Genomic DNA, 15,522 nt, shown 5'->3' on the forward strand with positions numbered 1-15,522 from the left:
CAATGAGAGGCATTGTTTTGCCTCTAACTCAAAAATATTTTTTTCTTGAAATTTCTTGGTACAAATTGATTAGGTATATATTTGTTAAATTAAGCTCCTGAAAAATACTTGTGTAAATTAATGATGCAAATTCCAGCTTGCCTCTTCTCTTACTGCACTGCTAATAAAAGGTCACTCTCAGCAGGAGTACAAAAGAACAAAAATAATTGAACAAAGATTCCTGCTTTATGCTATGACTACTGTTAAGTCTTGCTTTGTGTTCTGCTTAAAAATCATTGACTGTAGTCCCAAATCTTGGTATAAAATATATTCTATCAAAATTAGTGTTACCAATATTCCAATTTTACTTTTTCTCTTCACAACAGTTAAAGGATTGCAATGTGGTGTCATCTAAACTGATTCTAATACTAGATGACTTGCTGTGGGTTCTAACTGATTCTCAGTTGAAAGCTATGGTCCAATATGCTAAGTCTCTTAGTGAAGCTATTGAAAAATCAGCTGAGCAGAGACAAAGTCTAGCTTCTGAACCCACACAGGTAAGGAAAGCAATCATTATTGTGGCTTAATATTAGTAGGTATATTTTCAGGTAATGTTTGTCTTATCTAATGGGACTCAAACACATAATTTTAGCCTCAGAAATTTTGCCTGCATGGGGCTTCTGAGTGAATATGTACAGTACTGCACAGTTAAGATTGTGTTAGGATCTATTGGTAGCCCTAGGAGTAACAGTCTTGTATGTATTTGTAGTATTCTCTCTGCCTCTAAATTATATTATGCATAGTAAAGCTTTTATCCTTGGGGGGGGGGGATCAAATGCTGCTTTAAAAAAATGATATTCCCTTTAATGAAATTTTGCACTTACAAATTACTCCCATGAAGTAATATAGTAATTACAAATTATTGGCCAGGCAAGAGAGGAAGGAGTTTCCAAAGAACAGGGTGATTGTGTGGGAGAAGTTTGGTATCTGTCCCACATGTTTATCAGTATATGACTAAGAAACAAGTATGAAAAGAAATGCTTTTAGATTTGTTGAAAGCACCTAACTTTTTAGTTTGGATAGCAGTGAAATGTCATACACCCTTGATGATTAAAGGTGTGCTTCAGGTGCTACATTTGAAAGCTTGCCTTAACATGAAAACATTAAGCATTTATGGGAATTCTTTTAACTCTGAGATTTTCCCCCCAGTGCTTTGTGGTGAGGCTCTTGCTAAAGTTATATATTTGAATGTTTCCAGAGTTCTGCTCCTGCATCCAGTTCTCAGCAGGTGAAAACACAGCAGTCCTCAGCCACTAGTGATCAAAATGATGCAATTGTGAAATTATTCAATGATTTTGATGTTAAGGAAACTTCTTATCATCTAGCAATTTCCCACTTGGACCTGCATATATGTGATGATATTCACGCTAAGGAAAAGGGTAAGTGTTTTGTGTGATTCCTTTACACTGTTTAACATTGCTAGTCTTTTGTTATGGCTGTCAGAAGATAGATTGCAGTATATTACTAGTCAATTGTGTTCATACACTTTCAGGTTTACGCAATATTTGTTGAATGCTAATTGGTCCTCAATAGCACAGAGCATGAAATGTGCATTGATATAGTCACGTTTCCCTATAGGTATTCATAGTGAAGCAGTTTGAGACTTCCCAAGAAGGGAAGCATGTTGTCTTAAAAGTTGCCATCAAAAGGCACTTCCTCACAGAACAAATAAGAAACACTACATATGCAGTATTTTTAAGCATTGTATTATTTTGCAGATGCAAACAGGCATGTTTCAGGAGGTGCTATGCAGCTTTCCTTTAGTCAACTAACTGTAGACTACTACCCTTTTCACAAAGCAGGTAAGAGTATATGCTGAGTGGTTGTTTTTATCAGTCATATTTGATCAAAATTAGTTCGCAGTATGATCCTGAAATAAATGTTTTTTGTACTGTATACAACTTATTAAGCTACTTGCATGTAGTTTAATATAATAGGAAATGGAATGAGGACGCTGCAGATTCAGTATCTTGTGCAAAAAGGTGTATTGCACCTTGCTTTCTGCCTGTTGAAAATATGCTTAGATATGTTTTAAAATTAGTGTTCTGTGCACTTCACTTACATTCTCAGTAGTCTGTAAGATATATTATCTACTGGTTATTGACTGAAATTGTGTGTGTGTGTGTGTGTGTGTGTGTGTGTGTGTAGTCTTAGCCCTGTAGGATTGCCAAGCAACACCATCGGGGTCTTTGAGTCACAGCTCAAATTCTTACCTCTCAAAGCATATGTTAAAATTTGGGCTGCAGCATTAATCAGTTAATTGAACTGATCAAAGTGGCAGGTCTTGATTAAAATTATAGCATGATTAATGAAGCATTGCTCATACGTCATTTTAAGCCCTTTCAGCTCTCTTCTTGGTTGTGTGCTGCTTCTACCAGAAAATGGAAGATCACCCCAGAACCACCTGTGTTAGTGATGCAGAAGCCGCTGGGAGTGATCTCCCATTTCCACAGGGAGGGGCATCTGGGGGAAGGAGGTGGTAGCTTATGTGGCTTTGAAAAAGAGAGCTAGACAAATGACTGGAGAACACATTTACAGACTGTGAATATTTTTAAATGGCTTTAAACAGTGCTTCTTCTCTAGAAAAATAGGTGCCGGTACTCACCATGAAGTTGGTACAGTAGGTGCCACACTTTTTAACAACAAAAAAGAAGTGCCAGTACTGCATACCCCTGAGTACCACCTGGGGGAAAGCACATGCTTTAAATAAAAGAGTTAAAGGAGTTTTTAAAAATATACTTAATGGCATGTTTCTAAAATTATTTTAAATTTTTGTCCCAATATGTCATACTTACAGATGAGAGCTGCAGCCATTGGATGCATTTTAGCGATGCTACCAAAGCCAGAAGTGGATGGGCAGAAGAATTATTACACGATTTCAAAGGCAATGTTGAATTGCTTAAGCAGGTTATGAAGGATCATAATATAGATTCTCCCAGTAAATCTCCACCCCAGGGGTCTCCACAGCTCATACAAACAGGTACATTATGGCATACATTGTTAACTTATATGAGATGGTTTATATAAAGATAATTTACTGAAATCTTTACAATTGATTTCATGGGTATAGGCCCCAGTAGTTTCAGTACATCAGAAGGAATAGTGCACTTGCATTGTGATTAATTCCTTTGGCACTGTAAAATAATTTTTAGAAAGTGATGCTTAGACTCATTTGAGGAAAATAGCTGATTAGATTCCAAAGCCTGCACAGATATGGCAAGTGTGCAACCCCCAAATTACAAGAACAATCATTTATATTTAGCAAATGAATGGGTTTTACCGTATTTTTCGCTCTATAAGACGCACCAGACCAGAAGACGCACCTAGTTTTTGGAGGAGGAAAACAAGAAAAAATATATTCTGAATCTCAGAAGCCAGAACAGCAAGAGGGTTCGCTGTGCAGTGAAAGCAGCAATCCCTCTTGCTGTTCTGGCTTCTGGGATAGCTGCACAGCCTGCATTCGCTCCATAAGATGCACACACATTTCCCCTTACTTTTTAGGAGGGAAAAAGTGAGTCTTATAGAACAAAAAATACGGTAATTTTGATACTGTTGATTTATACTTAACATGCTTCTATTTCATTTATCTTCCACTATTAGGTTATATTTTGACTACCCAATAAAGGTTTTCTAGGTAGTTTACAAAGCAAAAATTACAAGCAAAGGCAACAAATAATGCAGCAGTGAGATTTTATAAGTAGTGTTTTAGTACAAAGACAGAGAGAGAGTTAATGCTAAATTTGGTTTTATGCCTTCTGTTTCCTACAGGCAAGGAACAGATACCTAGAGGAATCTCTAAGCCTTCCCCTGTGTCATCACAGCAACCAAAGGATAAACTGATGTCCAGCCCTGTGGTAGTTAGACTTGCAGATATTAATATTTATCAGGTATATTTCAGTACTAATTGCTGATATCAGTTCTTTTGTTTGTTGATATCTGCAACTATGTTGAAGTTTTCTTGATACAGAAGCTGACTTTAATGAAAGCTGACACAGGCTTTGCCGAGTGGGCATTAAAATGTTTATCTCTTGCAAATATGGGCTTCCAGTTGTGTTAATTTACATGTTTCTCCTAACTCTGGTTCATCCTCACAATCACAGGGTCCTGTAGAAATGTAGCCGGGAAACATAGCTGGATTTCACACTAAATTTTGTTGGTGAAATTGGCTGGGTATGGTACAAGTTTGTTAAAGGAACCCTTGCTCCTAGATGTTAAGCTGTTCCTCTTCTATTTTAGAAAATATTTACATAGAAAATGCCAGTTCTTTTCTAAGTTTATTCTCCCTTATGTGACATAAATACCCTTTTAAAAATATGTACATATATTGATGAATGGGAATCTGAACCCAGGTCTTCCAGACCCTAGTCCAGCATTATAACACTGGGTAATTTAGGCATTTGTTTGATCACTACAGTACATCAGTGAATATCAAAACTATCACTGATCTCTCTCCCCCCCCCCAAGCCTATTGGCAATATTGGCACAAAACAGGCTATATAGTAGGGCAGCTGTAAGAAATTAGCACTCAGAATTTTGAGCATTTTAAGGCTGATAACGTCTGAACTGTTCTTGGTATAAATCCAGATATGTGGAAAAGTAGGATAGGTAACAAAACAATTTACAACCCTGCTCCCAAAGCAGTGAAAATACTTTCAAATGTTCGAATACCAGCACTATGATAAATAGAGAAGTAATTGTTCACATTTGGTACTTCACAAAATCTAAAATATTCTATTGCTAAATATTGAACTTCCTAATTTCAGGTTTCTACAGCTGACCAGTGTCGTAGTTCTCCTAAAACGCTTATTTCATGCAATAAAAAGTCTTTGTACCTTCCATCAGAAATGCCAGCCATTCATATTGAATTCACTGAGTACTACTATCCGGATGGAAAAGATTTTCCTAGTAAGATGTTTTTAATTTCTTTTTCCTTCTTGTAAAGTGTTACTTTTTTATATAATAGAGCACTGGCCAAGGGCAGTTAGACTATTTTGCAAACTGTTACTCTCCTTTACATCCAAATGGGCTTCATTGTGAAAAATGCGGGGGGAAATAGCCCAATGCTCAGAGTGCTCTTAACTTGGTGTGGTCCTTAAAGCCCCCCTGTTTTTCCATACCAGTGAAAGCTATGTGTAAGGATGGGAAATGTGTGGCCCTCCAGATATTGGACTCTCAAATCCTATCAGCCCTAGAGTGGTCAGGGATGAAGAGAGAGTTGTAGACCAACATCTGGAGAGCCACAGATTATTCATCCCTCATGTACAGAAGTGTGCTGTGTGCAGATTATGACAATTGGAGATGATACTTCACGGGGATTACTACCCATGCATATTATTTCCAACATATTCTGTATCCAAAATGAGCTTTGCAATGTGTAGAATCAGTCTGAGTAAAATGTTATTTAAAAGTTGTATGTAAATAGAACAAGAATGTGTTGCTGAATTCAGCATAAGATTTCTTCAGGCATTCAGGTGACAACAATGGCAGCAGGGGTGAGGCTAATGCTTTCATCCTTATTGCCTCTCTTCACGTATTTACTTTAATACCTGAAAAGACTACAGTTGTGATTATAGGAGGTTAACAAGTGAGAGGTGAAGCCTGTTACTTTATATGCAAGGGTTATCAGGTTACTGATGGTAGCCTGATAACTTTCAGTAAAGTTGGTACAGTTACAAAGGAAGCTGTTGCAAGCCTAGTGATTCACAGTTAGTTCTGTCAGTTTATATACTGGACAGGAGAATAAAAAAGGTCAAGATTTTGATAGCTCAATTAGAGAACATTATATTGGTGTGTGATTGAGTTTATTCAGTCTTACTCTTCCATGGGACTTAGATGGGACTAGGAGAAGTGCTGTAACTTAGAATTACCTTTCTTTTCCTGTGATAAGGCTGTGTCCCTCCATCATTCTCTTCTGCCCCCCCCCCCAATATATGGGACTGCCAACATGGTGCTATCCAAATTTTTTAGAGTACAGTTGCCATCATCCCTGACCATTGGCTGTGATGGCTGGGGCTGATAGGAGTTGTAGTTCAAACATCTGGAGGGCACTACATTGGCTACCCACATTGACTATACACTTAGAATGGACTCGGGGACTAAGATATCACCACTGTGTGGCCAAATGAGGCAACTGGGGAAAAGAGTGAGAAAGCATGTACAGGAGAATGCCAGTTGTGGAAGTAGAAAAAAATAAGTGGGGGGAAAAAATCTCAAAATAACCCATTAAGAACTTGGCATACTCAGTAGCCACAGAATGCAGAGTTCAGAATGCAGTTGTTCAGAAATAGTACTCTGTATACAGCCAGAACATTGGCTTCCAAGATTGGCTTTTCCTATGCCCATAATATTGGATATAGATTTTATTAATGCTCTCAGCCAGTTGTTAGAGAGAATGATGCTACTTCTAAAAACGTTTTTAAGATAATAATTTTGTTTTTATTCCTTTAGTTCCAAGTCCAAACCTTTACATTCAGCTAAATGCTCTGCAATTCACACTGGATGAGAGGAGTGTTCTTTGGCTTAACCAGTTTGTGTTGGACTTGAAACAAAGTCTCAGCCAATTCATGGCCATATACAAGTTAAATGACAATTCAAAGCCGGAAGAACATGTTGACGTTCGAGTTGATGGGTTAATGATAAAGGTAATGTTGTCAAAGATACAGCACAACATTGCTCAGTGTTGAATTCCTGCCATGAATGATGCATGGGAGCGGCCACTTTAGAGAGAAAATATGTATTGTCCAATAAAGGGCAACTTGTGAAATGCAAACCACACATGATATAAAAGGGGTAAGTTGTTGTTGGAGATTGAGGCTTCACTTACTTTAAAAGTTAATTTCTAGCTCATTTGGCTGAAAAAAATTAATTGGAGCAGGTTTTCAGAAGCACTTCCCAGTGTAACATTAGATACCACACAACTTTCCTAACTCTGTAATCATATAAGGGAAAGAGAGTATGGGGTAATACAGGTAGGTAGCCATGTTGGTCTGCTGTAGTTGAAACGAAATAAAAAAATTCCTTCCAGTAGCACCTTAGAGACCAACTAAGTTTGTTATTGGTATGAGCTTTCTTGTGCATGCACACTTCTTCAGATACACTGAAACAGAAGTCACCAGACCCTTATATATAGTGAGAAGGTGGAGAGGGGTATTACCCTTCTGAGTAATAGTCTAGTAAACAAAGTTAAAGAGGAATAAACTCTGTGGAGTAGACAATTTAGACCTGAAAAGTATTTTAGTAACTTACAGTGTCCTAATTTAGCACATACGCAAGTGGAAAACGGCCCAGAATGGAATATATAATCCATTTAAATAATGGAATATATAACCTGCCAACTATAAGCAAAACCACTTGACATCTGATTAAGAAGATTCTAGTCCACAAAAGCCTTAACCACAATAAATCTGTTCATTTTTAAGGTGTCAGAAAACACCCTTTTGTATTTTTATTTGCTATGCATATTTATCCTCCTATTTAGTTTCTATTAAGATAGCTTTTTATACTTTGTGGAATTATACCACTAAGGACATCAGCCTTTGTGCTACCCACATACAGCAATCCCACAATTTATGTGGGGGTTATGTTTCAGGGATTGTGCGTAAAGCGAAAATTGTGTTTGGTCAAAACACAATTGGGTTCTATGGTGGGTGGGATACCCCATGTCATTTTTAATGGAATCTGCCCCTTTCTGCCTCTTTTTAATTATTTTTATTTTTTTGCCACATGCGTAAAGCACAAGTTGAATGCACTTAAGTTGTGGGCTTACTGTATTCCTTCACCCTACTTTTAGCTTATGTAGTCACCCCAGTGTCACTTCAGCTCCAGTGTGAAGTAGCCAAGAATGTAGCAGTCAGACACTCAACCTCACTCCAATTTCTCAGCAGTTCCAGTGGAATTGCAACCTGAATTTTGGGAAGTTATGATTCCTCAGAATTTTTATGTACTTTGATCAGTAGTGTAGGCACTCCCTGCGGTAGATCACGTTTCTTTCTGGCATATATTCCTGTAGTTTGAGAAACACTTTTTAAAAAAATTCTGCACTTGAATCACTTCTGATTTTTAAATTAATATTTATGCTTTTTGTTGCAGTTCATCATACCTTCTGAAAGGAAACGAAACCATAAGGATGATCCACATGCAATTTCTATTCAGAGTTCTGAAATGATTTGTACAAACACAAGGCACTCACCAAACTGTAGGCACTCCGATTTGGAAGCAGTGTTCCAAAACTTCAAAGACTGTGAATTTTTCAGTAGAAAATTCACAGGCTTTCCAAAATCCCCTGACTGTTTTAATCTTCTGCATCCAATTTTCCAGCGACATGCCCATGAACAAGATACTAAGATGCATGATGTCTATAAAGGTTTTATCACTCCCCAGCTGAATAAATCTGCACTTAAAACATCTGCTGCTTCTGATGTCTGGGCAATTCATTTTTCCCAATTTTGGATGGACTTTGAAGGAATGAAGAGTGGAAAAGGACGGCCAGTGAGTTTTGTGGAGTCATTTCCACTTACACTCTGGGTTTGTCAGCCCACAAGATTTGAGCAATTGCATAAAGAGCCCTCTTATCAGAAGCCCCACACCTCAAAACCTGACTCTAGTGACCTTGCAAACCGACTGCAGCGCAAAAAGCTTCTGAAAGAGTATTACAGCACTGAGACTGCAGCCTTGGCCAACGGTATTGAAAACCTGTGCACTATGAGATCCCAATCTACACATTTTATATCTGACGCTGATATTCATGTTCTTGTTCACATCCAAAAACATGTGAGCATGCAAATCAATCATTACCAGTATCTTTTCTTACTCTACCTCCAAGAATCTCTTGTGTTGCTCCTGGATAACTTAAGAAAAGATGTAGAGACTGTGACAGGCAAACCTGCAAAACAGGCAGATGTCTGCATTGGGATCTTACTGAAAAGTGCAGACATAGCTCTGTTGCTTCATCCACTGATGCAAGGAAGCACCTGCAAGTCTCCTGTTTTAAAAGGAGAAAGTCCAGTGGCATCAGACCTTTCACCCCTGGAGAACGGAGAAGCTTATGCATCGGAGAGCAAGCTAGTTCCTACTAATACTGCACAGATAAGCAGTTCAGATATGAATGCTGTAACTGACAGTAGGTCTGTGAATGCTGATTTTAGCAAAGCCATTCTGACAGACCCTCTTTTCAAATCAGATAGTGATTCGCGAAGGGGAAGTACGTTCTCTGATGATGCCTCAGAAAAACTCTGGGGGAAAATAAATGAAGAAAATAGTGGGCTTTTCAGTCGAAGTGATTCAGAAGAGATTTGCGAGTCACTCAGTGACAAGAGTAATACATATCCCAGGGATTTGGTTAATGTTTTGAATTGCAGAGAAGATTCTCTTGAGATGTTGATGGAGAAGGAGGATGACAAAAGTGTGTTTTCAAATAAGGAAAGTGGAGCAGGAGGTTCACCTCTTAAAGTCAGAGACTTCGAATCTGATGCTGCTTGGCAGTCTGAAGAGCTTGAAAGTGACAAAGAAAAGTTGGCTACAACCAAAACGCTTGCATTTCAGTCTTCATTAAGGTATAGAAAATTTCTAGAAAATTAACTTTGTTTAGATTCAGTAAAGTGGGGGGCCCATGCGGATAACCATATATTGAGACTTAAGGCTACTCTAACATGTTACCATCATTAGGAAGTTGGCAATGGGATTTCTATGGTAGCTTCTTCTGTGATAGCGGTACTGTGCAAGTGCCAGCTGCTGCCAGGAGAAATAAATGGGAGGCATGGCTTCAATGAATAAGATAGTGAACCAAGTAATGCACAGTATGGGAGGAGAGAAAACGCAAACCTTGAGGGAGGTGGAAAGGCAGGATGGAATCTGAAAGGGGTTCCTGGTATTTGAGAAAGGGTTAGACGTAAGCATATTTAGAAAAGGTTTAGAAGGCCTATACACCTAACAAATATATGCCCTATGGCTGTGGTAGCAAAACATTTCATAGATGCTGGTGGCTATGCACAATGTGCAGCCTTCCCAGAACAGTTGCTCTAGGAAACTTAGGAACATAGGAAGCTGCCTTTTACTGAGTCTCAGACCATTAGACCATCTAGCTCAGTATGATCTTCACTGACTAGCAGTGGTTCTCCAGAGGTTCAGGCAGGAGTTGTTGCCCCCCCCCCCGCCGCCGCCAACCTGCAAAGTAGGTGTTGTGCCATTGCCATTGCCCTGTGCCATTTTGGAACACTTTTCCTTTCTTGCTGCTAAATAGCCAATTGCTCAATTTGTTTGTTTGTTTGTTTTTAATTAAACAAATCTGTTTTTGACAGAAGTCAGAGCAGAATAATTTTTTGTACCGGATTTAATTATTGACTTGTAGAAATACAAAATTCTCACCAACATTTGCCTTAATTTAATGGTTTGGAACATTTTTATTTTCTTTGTTTTTTAGTTTTTTACCTTAATAATTTCCTAATATCTTTATATTAAAAAGTGGAAAGCCTAAGGAACGCTGCCAGTCCAATCTCCCTGCATTCTCTGTTTCTTATAAGAACATGAAGAAAAGTCCATCACAAGCCTCTTTGGATACCATGTCTATTGATAGCATGTTGTTGGAGGAACAGTATTTAGAGAGTGATGGAAGTGATAGCCACAGCTTTTTGGAGAAAGGTAAGTAAATGTCCAGTTTTTGGAGTTTAAAGTGATAGTGAATCAAATAATCTTCTGAGTTTTGCTCCTTGATTCCACTAGTGCTTAGTACTAGTTTTAGACTGTATGTCGAGAAAGAGAGAAAGATCTTATTTACATTTGTATATCTCAGAGGTATCTTTTTCAACCTCTTGTGAAACTGCCATTGTTGTGAAAATACTGTACGTTACAGGCTGAGCCCATTGATTTGTAGGGTTGGTTTACCATATGGCTAATGAGTTTCCACTTGACATTAGTGCCAGCATATCTAATTCCAGCCAAGCAGACTGGATCCTTAGAGTATTCCTCATAGATAATTGTTAATTATGACTAAATGCTGTTGGTGATTTCATGACTAATTTTTCCTTATATAAATGAGGTATTTTATTATGAAGGACAGAGTTTGACTTGATATTCAGTATATATTAGTTTTATTGAATTTACTTTGCCATGTATATGTTTAATTATTATGAAAAATTCATTTGAAAGAAATGCATAGATTAAAGTGTAAGCAAGATTTCAAAAATTAGCTTTCTGAGTATTTTTCTGCTGGAGACAGTACCTTATTTCAATTTTATTGATTTCAGCAATTTGTATACTGCTTAATTAGACATTTCTAAATGGTATACAAGAGACTCAATACAATAAGATTAAAAATGAATTAAAACTATAAAATCAGAATTTAGTTAAAAAGCCTGTTGGATAAAAAAATTCCTGGGTGTTCCTAAGTGATGCACTTTGTTTGTTGCCTCATTGCATAACTAAGTTGGGTTCATTAATTTTAGTTCTACTCTGAGTAAAATTAGGTGGCTGCCACCCTGTGTTTGAGAGCTGCTTCCTGCAGTCTAAAAGACTATTCAAACGCTGGGTGAATTGCTTAAGTTGTGTGGTATTTTTGGAAGAGGCTGTAGGTAGATAATGGTTAGATGAACTGAATTTGAGCTGGTCAGTATGCCACATCCATAAAAGCTAGATAACGTACACAGCAGTATGTGTGTATCTTTAAATCCCCTTTTAAAATTTAGAAACCTAGTGACAACTGCATGAAGTATCTTTATAAAAATGTACAGCAAATGTAAAACACATCTGTCTTTTTATGAATATATAAGCTATCTTGTCAAATAAACCGTTGGAAAACATTCCTGATGAAAACACAGTGATGGAAAACTATGGCGGATCATCTCCGGATGTCCTCAGCGCAGCTTCAGAGAGTGCTCAAGATGCTAGCGAAGAAGAAATGGTAATGGTCTCCCAATAAGGAGGATGTTTTCATAACGTTTCTACTGGATGGGGTTGTTTGAGCAGATCTTTGGTCATGAGAATTGAAGCATTGCTGTTTTGAAAATAGTGGGATGGTGGGGAAAGTATGCAAATGAGGGCGGCACAGCCTGGACAAAAAAATGGCCCTCTGTGAAATAGGAGAAAAGGCTACAGATTTCACTCTGCTTTAGCAACTATATAAAAAGAAAGTACAGTCGTACCTTGGTAGTCAAACAGAATCCGTTCTGGAAGTCTGTTTGACTTCCAAAATTTTCAGAAACCTAAACATGACTTCTGATTGGCTGCAAGAAGCTCCTGCAGCCAATCGGAGGTCACAGAAGCCCTGTTGGACATTCGGCTTCCAAAAATAGGTCACAAACTGGAACAGTCACTTCCGTGTTTGCAGCGTTCAGGAGCCAAAACGTTCAACAATGAAGCTGTTTGAAAACCAAGGTACAACTGTATATGTTGAATAATGCTTCCCCTAGCAATTTTGGAATTAGCAGACAGCCATGGAATCAGACTTAAGGTTATGTAACTTTAACCTTTTGTGGCAGCCTCTTTAGTTTAACTACTCTATAGAGGGGCCAGTATTTCCCTAAAAAGTAGAAACGGGGCTTGTGGATTTAATTATCTCTCTCCCCCCCCCCCCCCAGAACAGTGCTTAGAGTAGGAAAATTCAATTGAGTCTTTATTTCTTATTATGCATAAATCATAAGCTTATGAACTAGCATAAGGTGAACAAATTGCTCCATATGTTTGAAAGCAAATAAATATATGAAGTCCTTCTTCTGCATGGATCTCATGAATGTGAATGGGCTTTTTGATGAGCTGCTGCCAAAATAGAGCTTCTGTGGGTTACATTCACAATTATTTTGTTCTAATTATTTATTTTAAAACTCGTTCTCCTGCAAAATGCTCAGAGCCGCCCGCAATAAAATGGCAATGGTATTTCCTTTGAAAAGTGTTTAGAAACTCATTCTGGTTGAGAATACAGGTATCTGACTGGAGCCAGATAGTAGAGCAGGTGGTGCCCTTATTACAATTGCACTGACATCCCATTAGAGTTCATGCCAGTTCAAAGTGCTGGTTATGACCTAAAATCCTAAAAGGATCAAGTTATTTGAAGGATTGTCTTATTCCAGTATAAACCAACCTGTACATTAAGATCTGTGTGAGACCCTTTCAGTGATCCACCATCTGAGAGAGAGCCTTCTTAGTACTGTGCCCATGCTCCAAAGCATTCTTCCTAAAGAAAGCTGTCTGTTCCCTTCTTGGGCCTTCCATTGCCATGCAAAGACCTTTTTGTTTCAGAGGCCTACTGAGTTGATTATGTTATTTGTCCTGCAAAATACATGTTTTATTAGCTCGTAGTTCTTTAGCTTCTCTTCTGTATTTTGACATGTGTGCTATTTCATTGTTTTATCTGTAATGTTGTGAGCTGCCTTGAGTATATAATATGGAAAGGGAGGATATAAACTTCCCAAATTAACTAAAAATAATCTATTAGCCCAAATATTCAATCAGCATCCCCGAAATAAAACAACTGAAATTCATCCAAGCAACTATGACTAACAGATGTATCAGATATCACTAACACACAATAGCTATAGTTACAGATAGGTTGCCGTGTTGGTCTGCCATAGTCAAAACAAAATAAAAAAATTCCTTCCAGTAGCACCTTAAAGACCAACTATAGCTATGTTCAACTTGGAGCAGATGTAAGTAATTTTATACTCAGTGCTATGAGTCAAAAGTTCCCAATGGGTTACAGAACCTACTCTAACTGAAATTGGTTTTCATTTCCCTTCTGTTACTTCAACTATGTGATTCTTTGAATCTGCACATTTGTTGGGGGTGGGGGTGGGGAGGTCAACATAATATGAGCTTTCCCAGATGAGTTACTAATTGTATTTTCATTTTGTTGACAGATGTCTGTTGTGGTTTTTAAAATATTTGGTGTTAATGGTGAAATTGACATCAGAGGTAATGACACAGATGTATGCCTTCAGGTAAACCAGGTTGTACCAAATCAGTTGGGCAATATCAGTGTTCGACATTACCTTTGCAACCGAACAGCAGGTAAGAACTAATTTCATATAAAAAGGCATTTTTTGTGCTTTCACACTAGTGAAAATGTCTTAAGGATTCTGTTTTGTTGGTTTCAGTATTTTACAAAATAGCCTACAGATTTGGACAACTAAAGACTTTAAAGGGGCTTGAAAATTGTTTACCTTTAGTGGATTTGTAGGTGTGTCTGTGTACTCTTCTGGAATTATCTGAAGAAAGGCCAGAACCTAGATTCCCCCCACCCACCCCCCACTCAGACTTCTCTGTATTCAGTTAGGTACTAGCATACAGTGGAATCCAATGTGGCGCAGATGGGACTATCACCCATGCAATGGCACTTCAGCTTCCTGTACCTTCCCGTCTTTCACATGCCCCCTAAATCTGCTTTGAAGTGTTCTGTACCTCTGCAGAGCAGATTTTGAAGGCATGCAGTGGGGCTGCAGGGGATAGAAAAAGTCTCGATCAGCAAGAATAAGTCTATTCCATTCATTCATGGACAACATTGGATACAGCCCATAGATTATACTGCAGGATTTATTTTATGCTTTGTTGCTTATTCAGTATATCTGAAATATCATTAAAAGGAAGACATGCTATGAAGTTTGTGAAATTAATTTGTAAAATAGGCACTTGAGAGGAAATTATGAATACTTCCTTTATCTGATTGCACTCCCTTTGACTGTAAAGATTATGGAAGCAGTTTCCATCCTTTTATAGATTTTTATATCAAAATACCTAATACAAGTTAGCTGTCTGGTAGATGACATAGCCCCATTATATCTTGTGTTGTTTCAAAGTAGTCAGTGTTTACTTCATGTTGGAGGATGGACTATAAAAAAGAGACATTTAATGTCATGTAAAACTGGTTTACCTGATTCTGTACTGGTTTTATAACAGGTTCAGATCCTAAGACTGTGACTGGGCCAGTTAAATCAACTCCTGAAATCAGACTGAGATGGGAAAGTGGACCCAGTGCTATAATACATTCATTGCTATCAGAAAAAAATGGGTTTCTACAATGTCATGTGGAAGGCTTGAGTGCTGATTTCCTAATGTCTTCACTTATGAACATTCAACGTTTTTTGGAAGATGAAATGGTTGCAGAAGTGATGCCTATGAATATAAAAATTTCTAATACAAGGATCAACTTAAAAGTATGTAATTTTTGGAGTCAGATTGATGTCAGTTCAGAGTAAATATTGATAATTCGGGATTGAGGGAAAGCATTGCTTAAAATAAATAAAGCTTAAATTAACAGCTCCTGTTAGGTACAAGTCAATAGCTCTAAAGTTATTAAATGATGTGATGTTTTCAAACAAGCACTATTGAGTAAAATTTGGCTTCATAGAAAGCTATTCTAACATTAGTGCTCTATATTGTCTTCAGCTATACTGCCAGATTAGATGAAGTGAAATTCAACGTTCTGCCTTGTTTTAGAGATATTTACCGTATTTTTCGCTCTATAACACGCACCTGACCATAACACGCACATTGTTTTTA

General features: G+C 37.8%; 1 protein-coding gene across 3 annotated transcripts in view; it reads left to right on the plus strand.

Annotated features, from left to right (window-relative positions):
• BLTP3B (bridge-like lipid transfer protein family member 3B) overlaps positions 1-15,522 on the plus strand; it is a 47,076-nt gene that overhangs the window by 14,339 nt on the left and 17,215 nt on the right. Inside the window, exons 7-18 of one of the 3 annotated variants that reach the window (XM_081878191.1) lie at positions 366-536; positions 1,238-1,418; positions 1,758-1,841; positions 2,837-3,019; positions 3,808-3,926; positions 4,803-4,944; positions 6,487-6,680; positions 8,128-9,590; positions 10,499-10,674; positions 11,802-11,932; positions 13,884-14,034; positions 14,920-15,176. In XM_081878191.1, the coding sequence (XP_081734317.1) occupies positions 366-536; positions 1,238-1,418; positions 1,758-1,841; positions 2,837-3,019; positions 3,808-3,926; positions 4,803-4,944; positions 6,487-6,680; positions 8,128-9,590; positions 10,499-10,674; positions 11,802-11,932; positions 13,884-14,034; positions 14,920-15,176 (3,252 nt within the window). Of the gene's footprint in view, positions 1-365; positions 537-1,237; positions 1,419-1,757; positions 1,842-2,836; positions 3,020-3,807; positions 3,927-4,802; positions 4,983-6,486; positions 6,681-8,127; positions 9,591-10,498; positions 10,675-11,801; positions 11,933-13,883; positions 14,035-14,919; positions 15,177-15,522 lie in introns of those variants that run through there. The other 2 variants (XM_081878192.1, XM_081878193.1) reach the window with 2 other exon arrangements.

The sequence above is a fragment of the Podarcis erhardii genome (genome assembly GCF_964252035.2).
Source record: "Podarcis erhardii genome assembly, chromosome: 10".
NCBI lineage: Eukaryota > Metazoa > Chordata > Lepidosauria > Squamata > Lacertidae > Podarcis > Podarcis erhardii.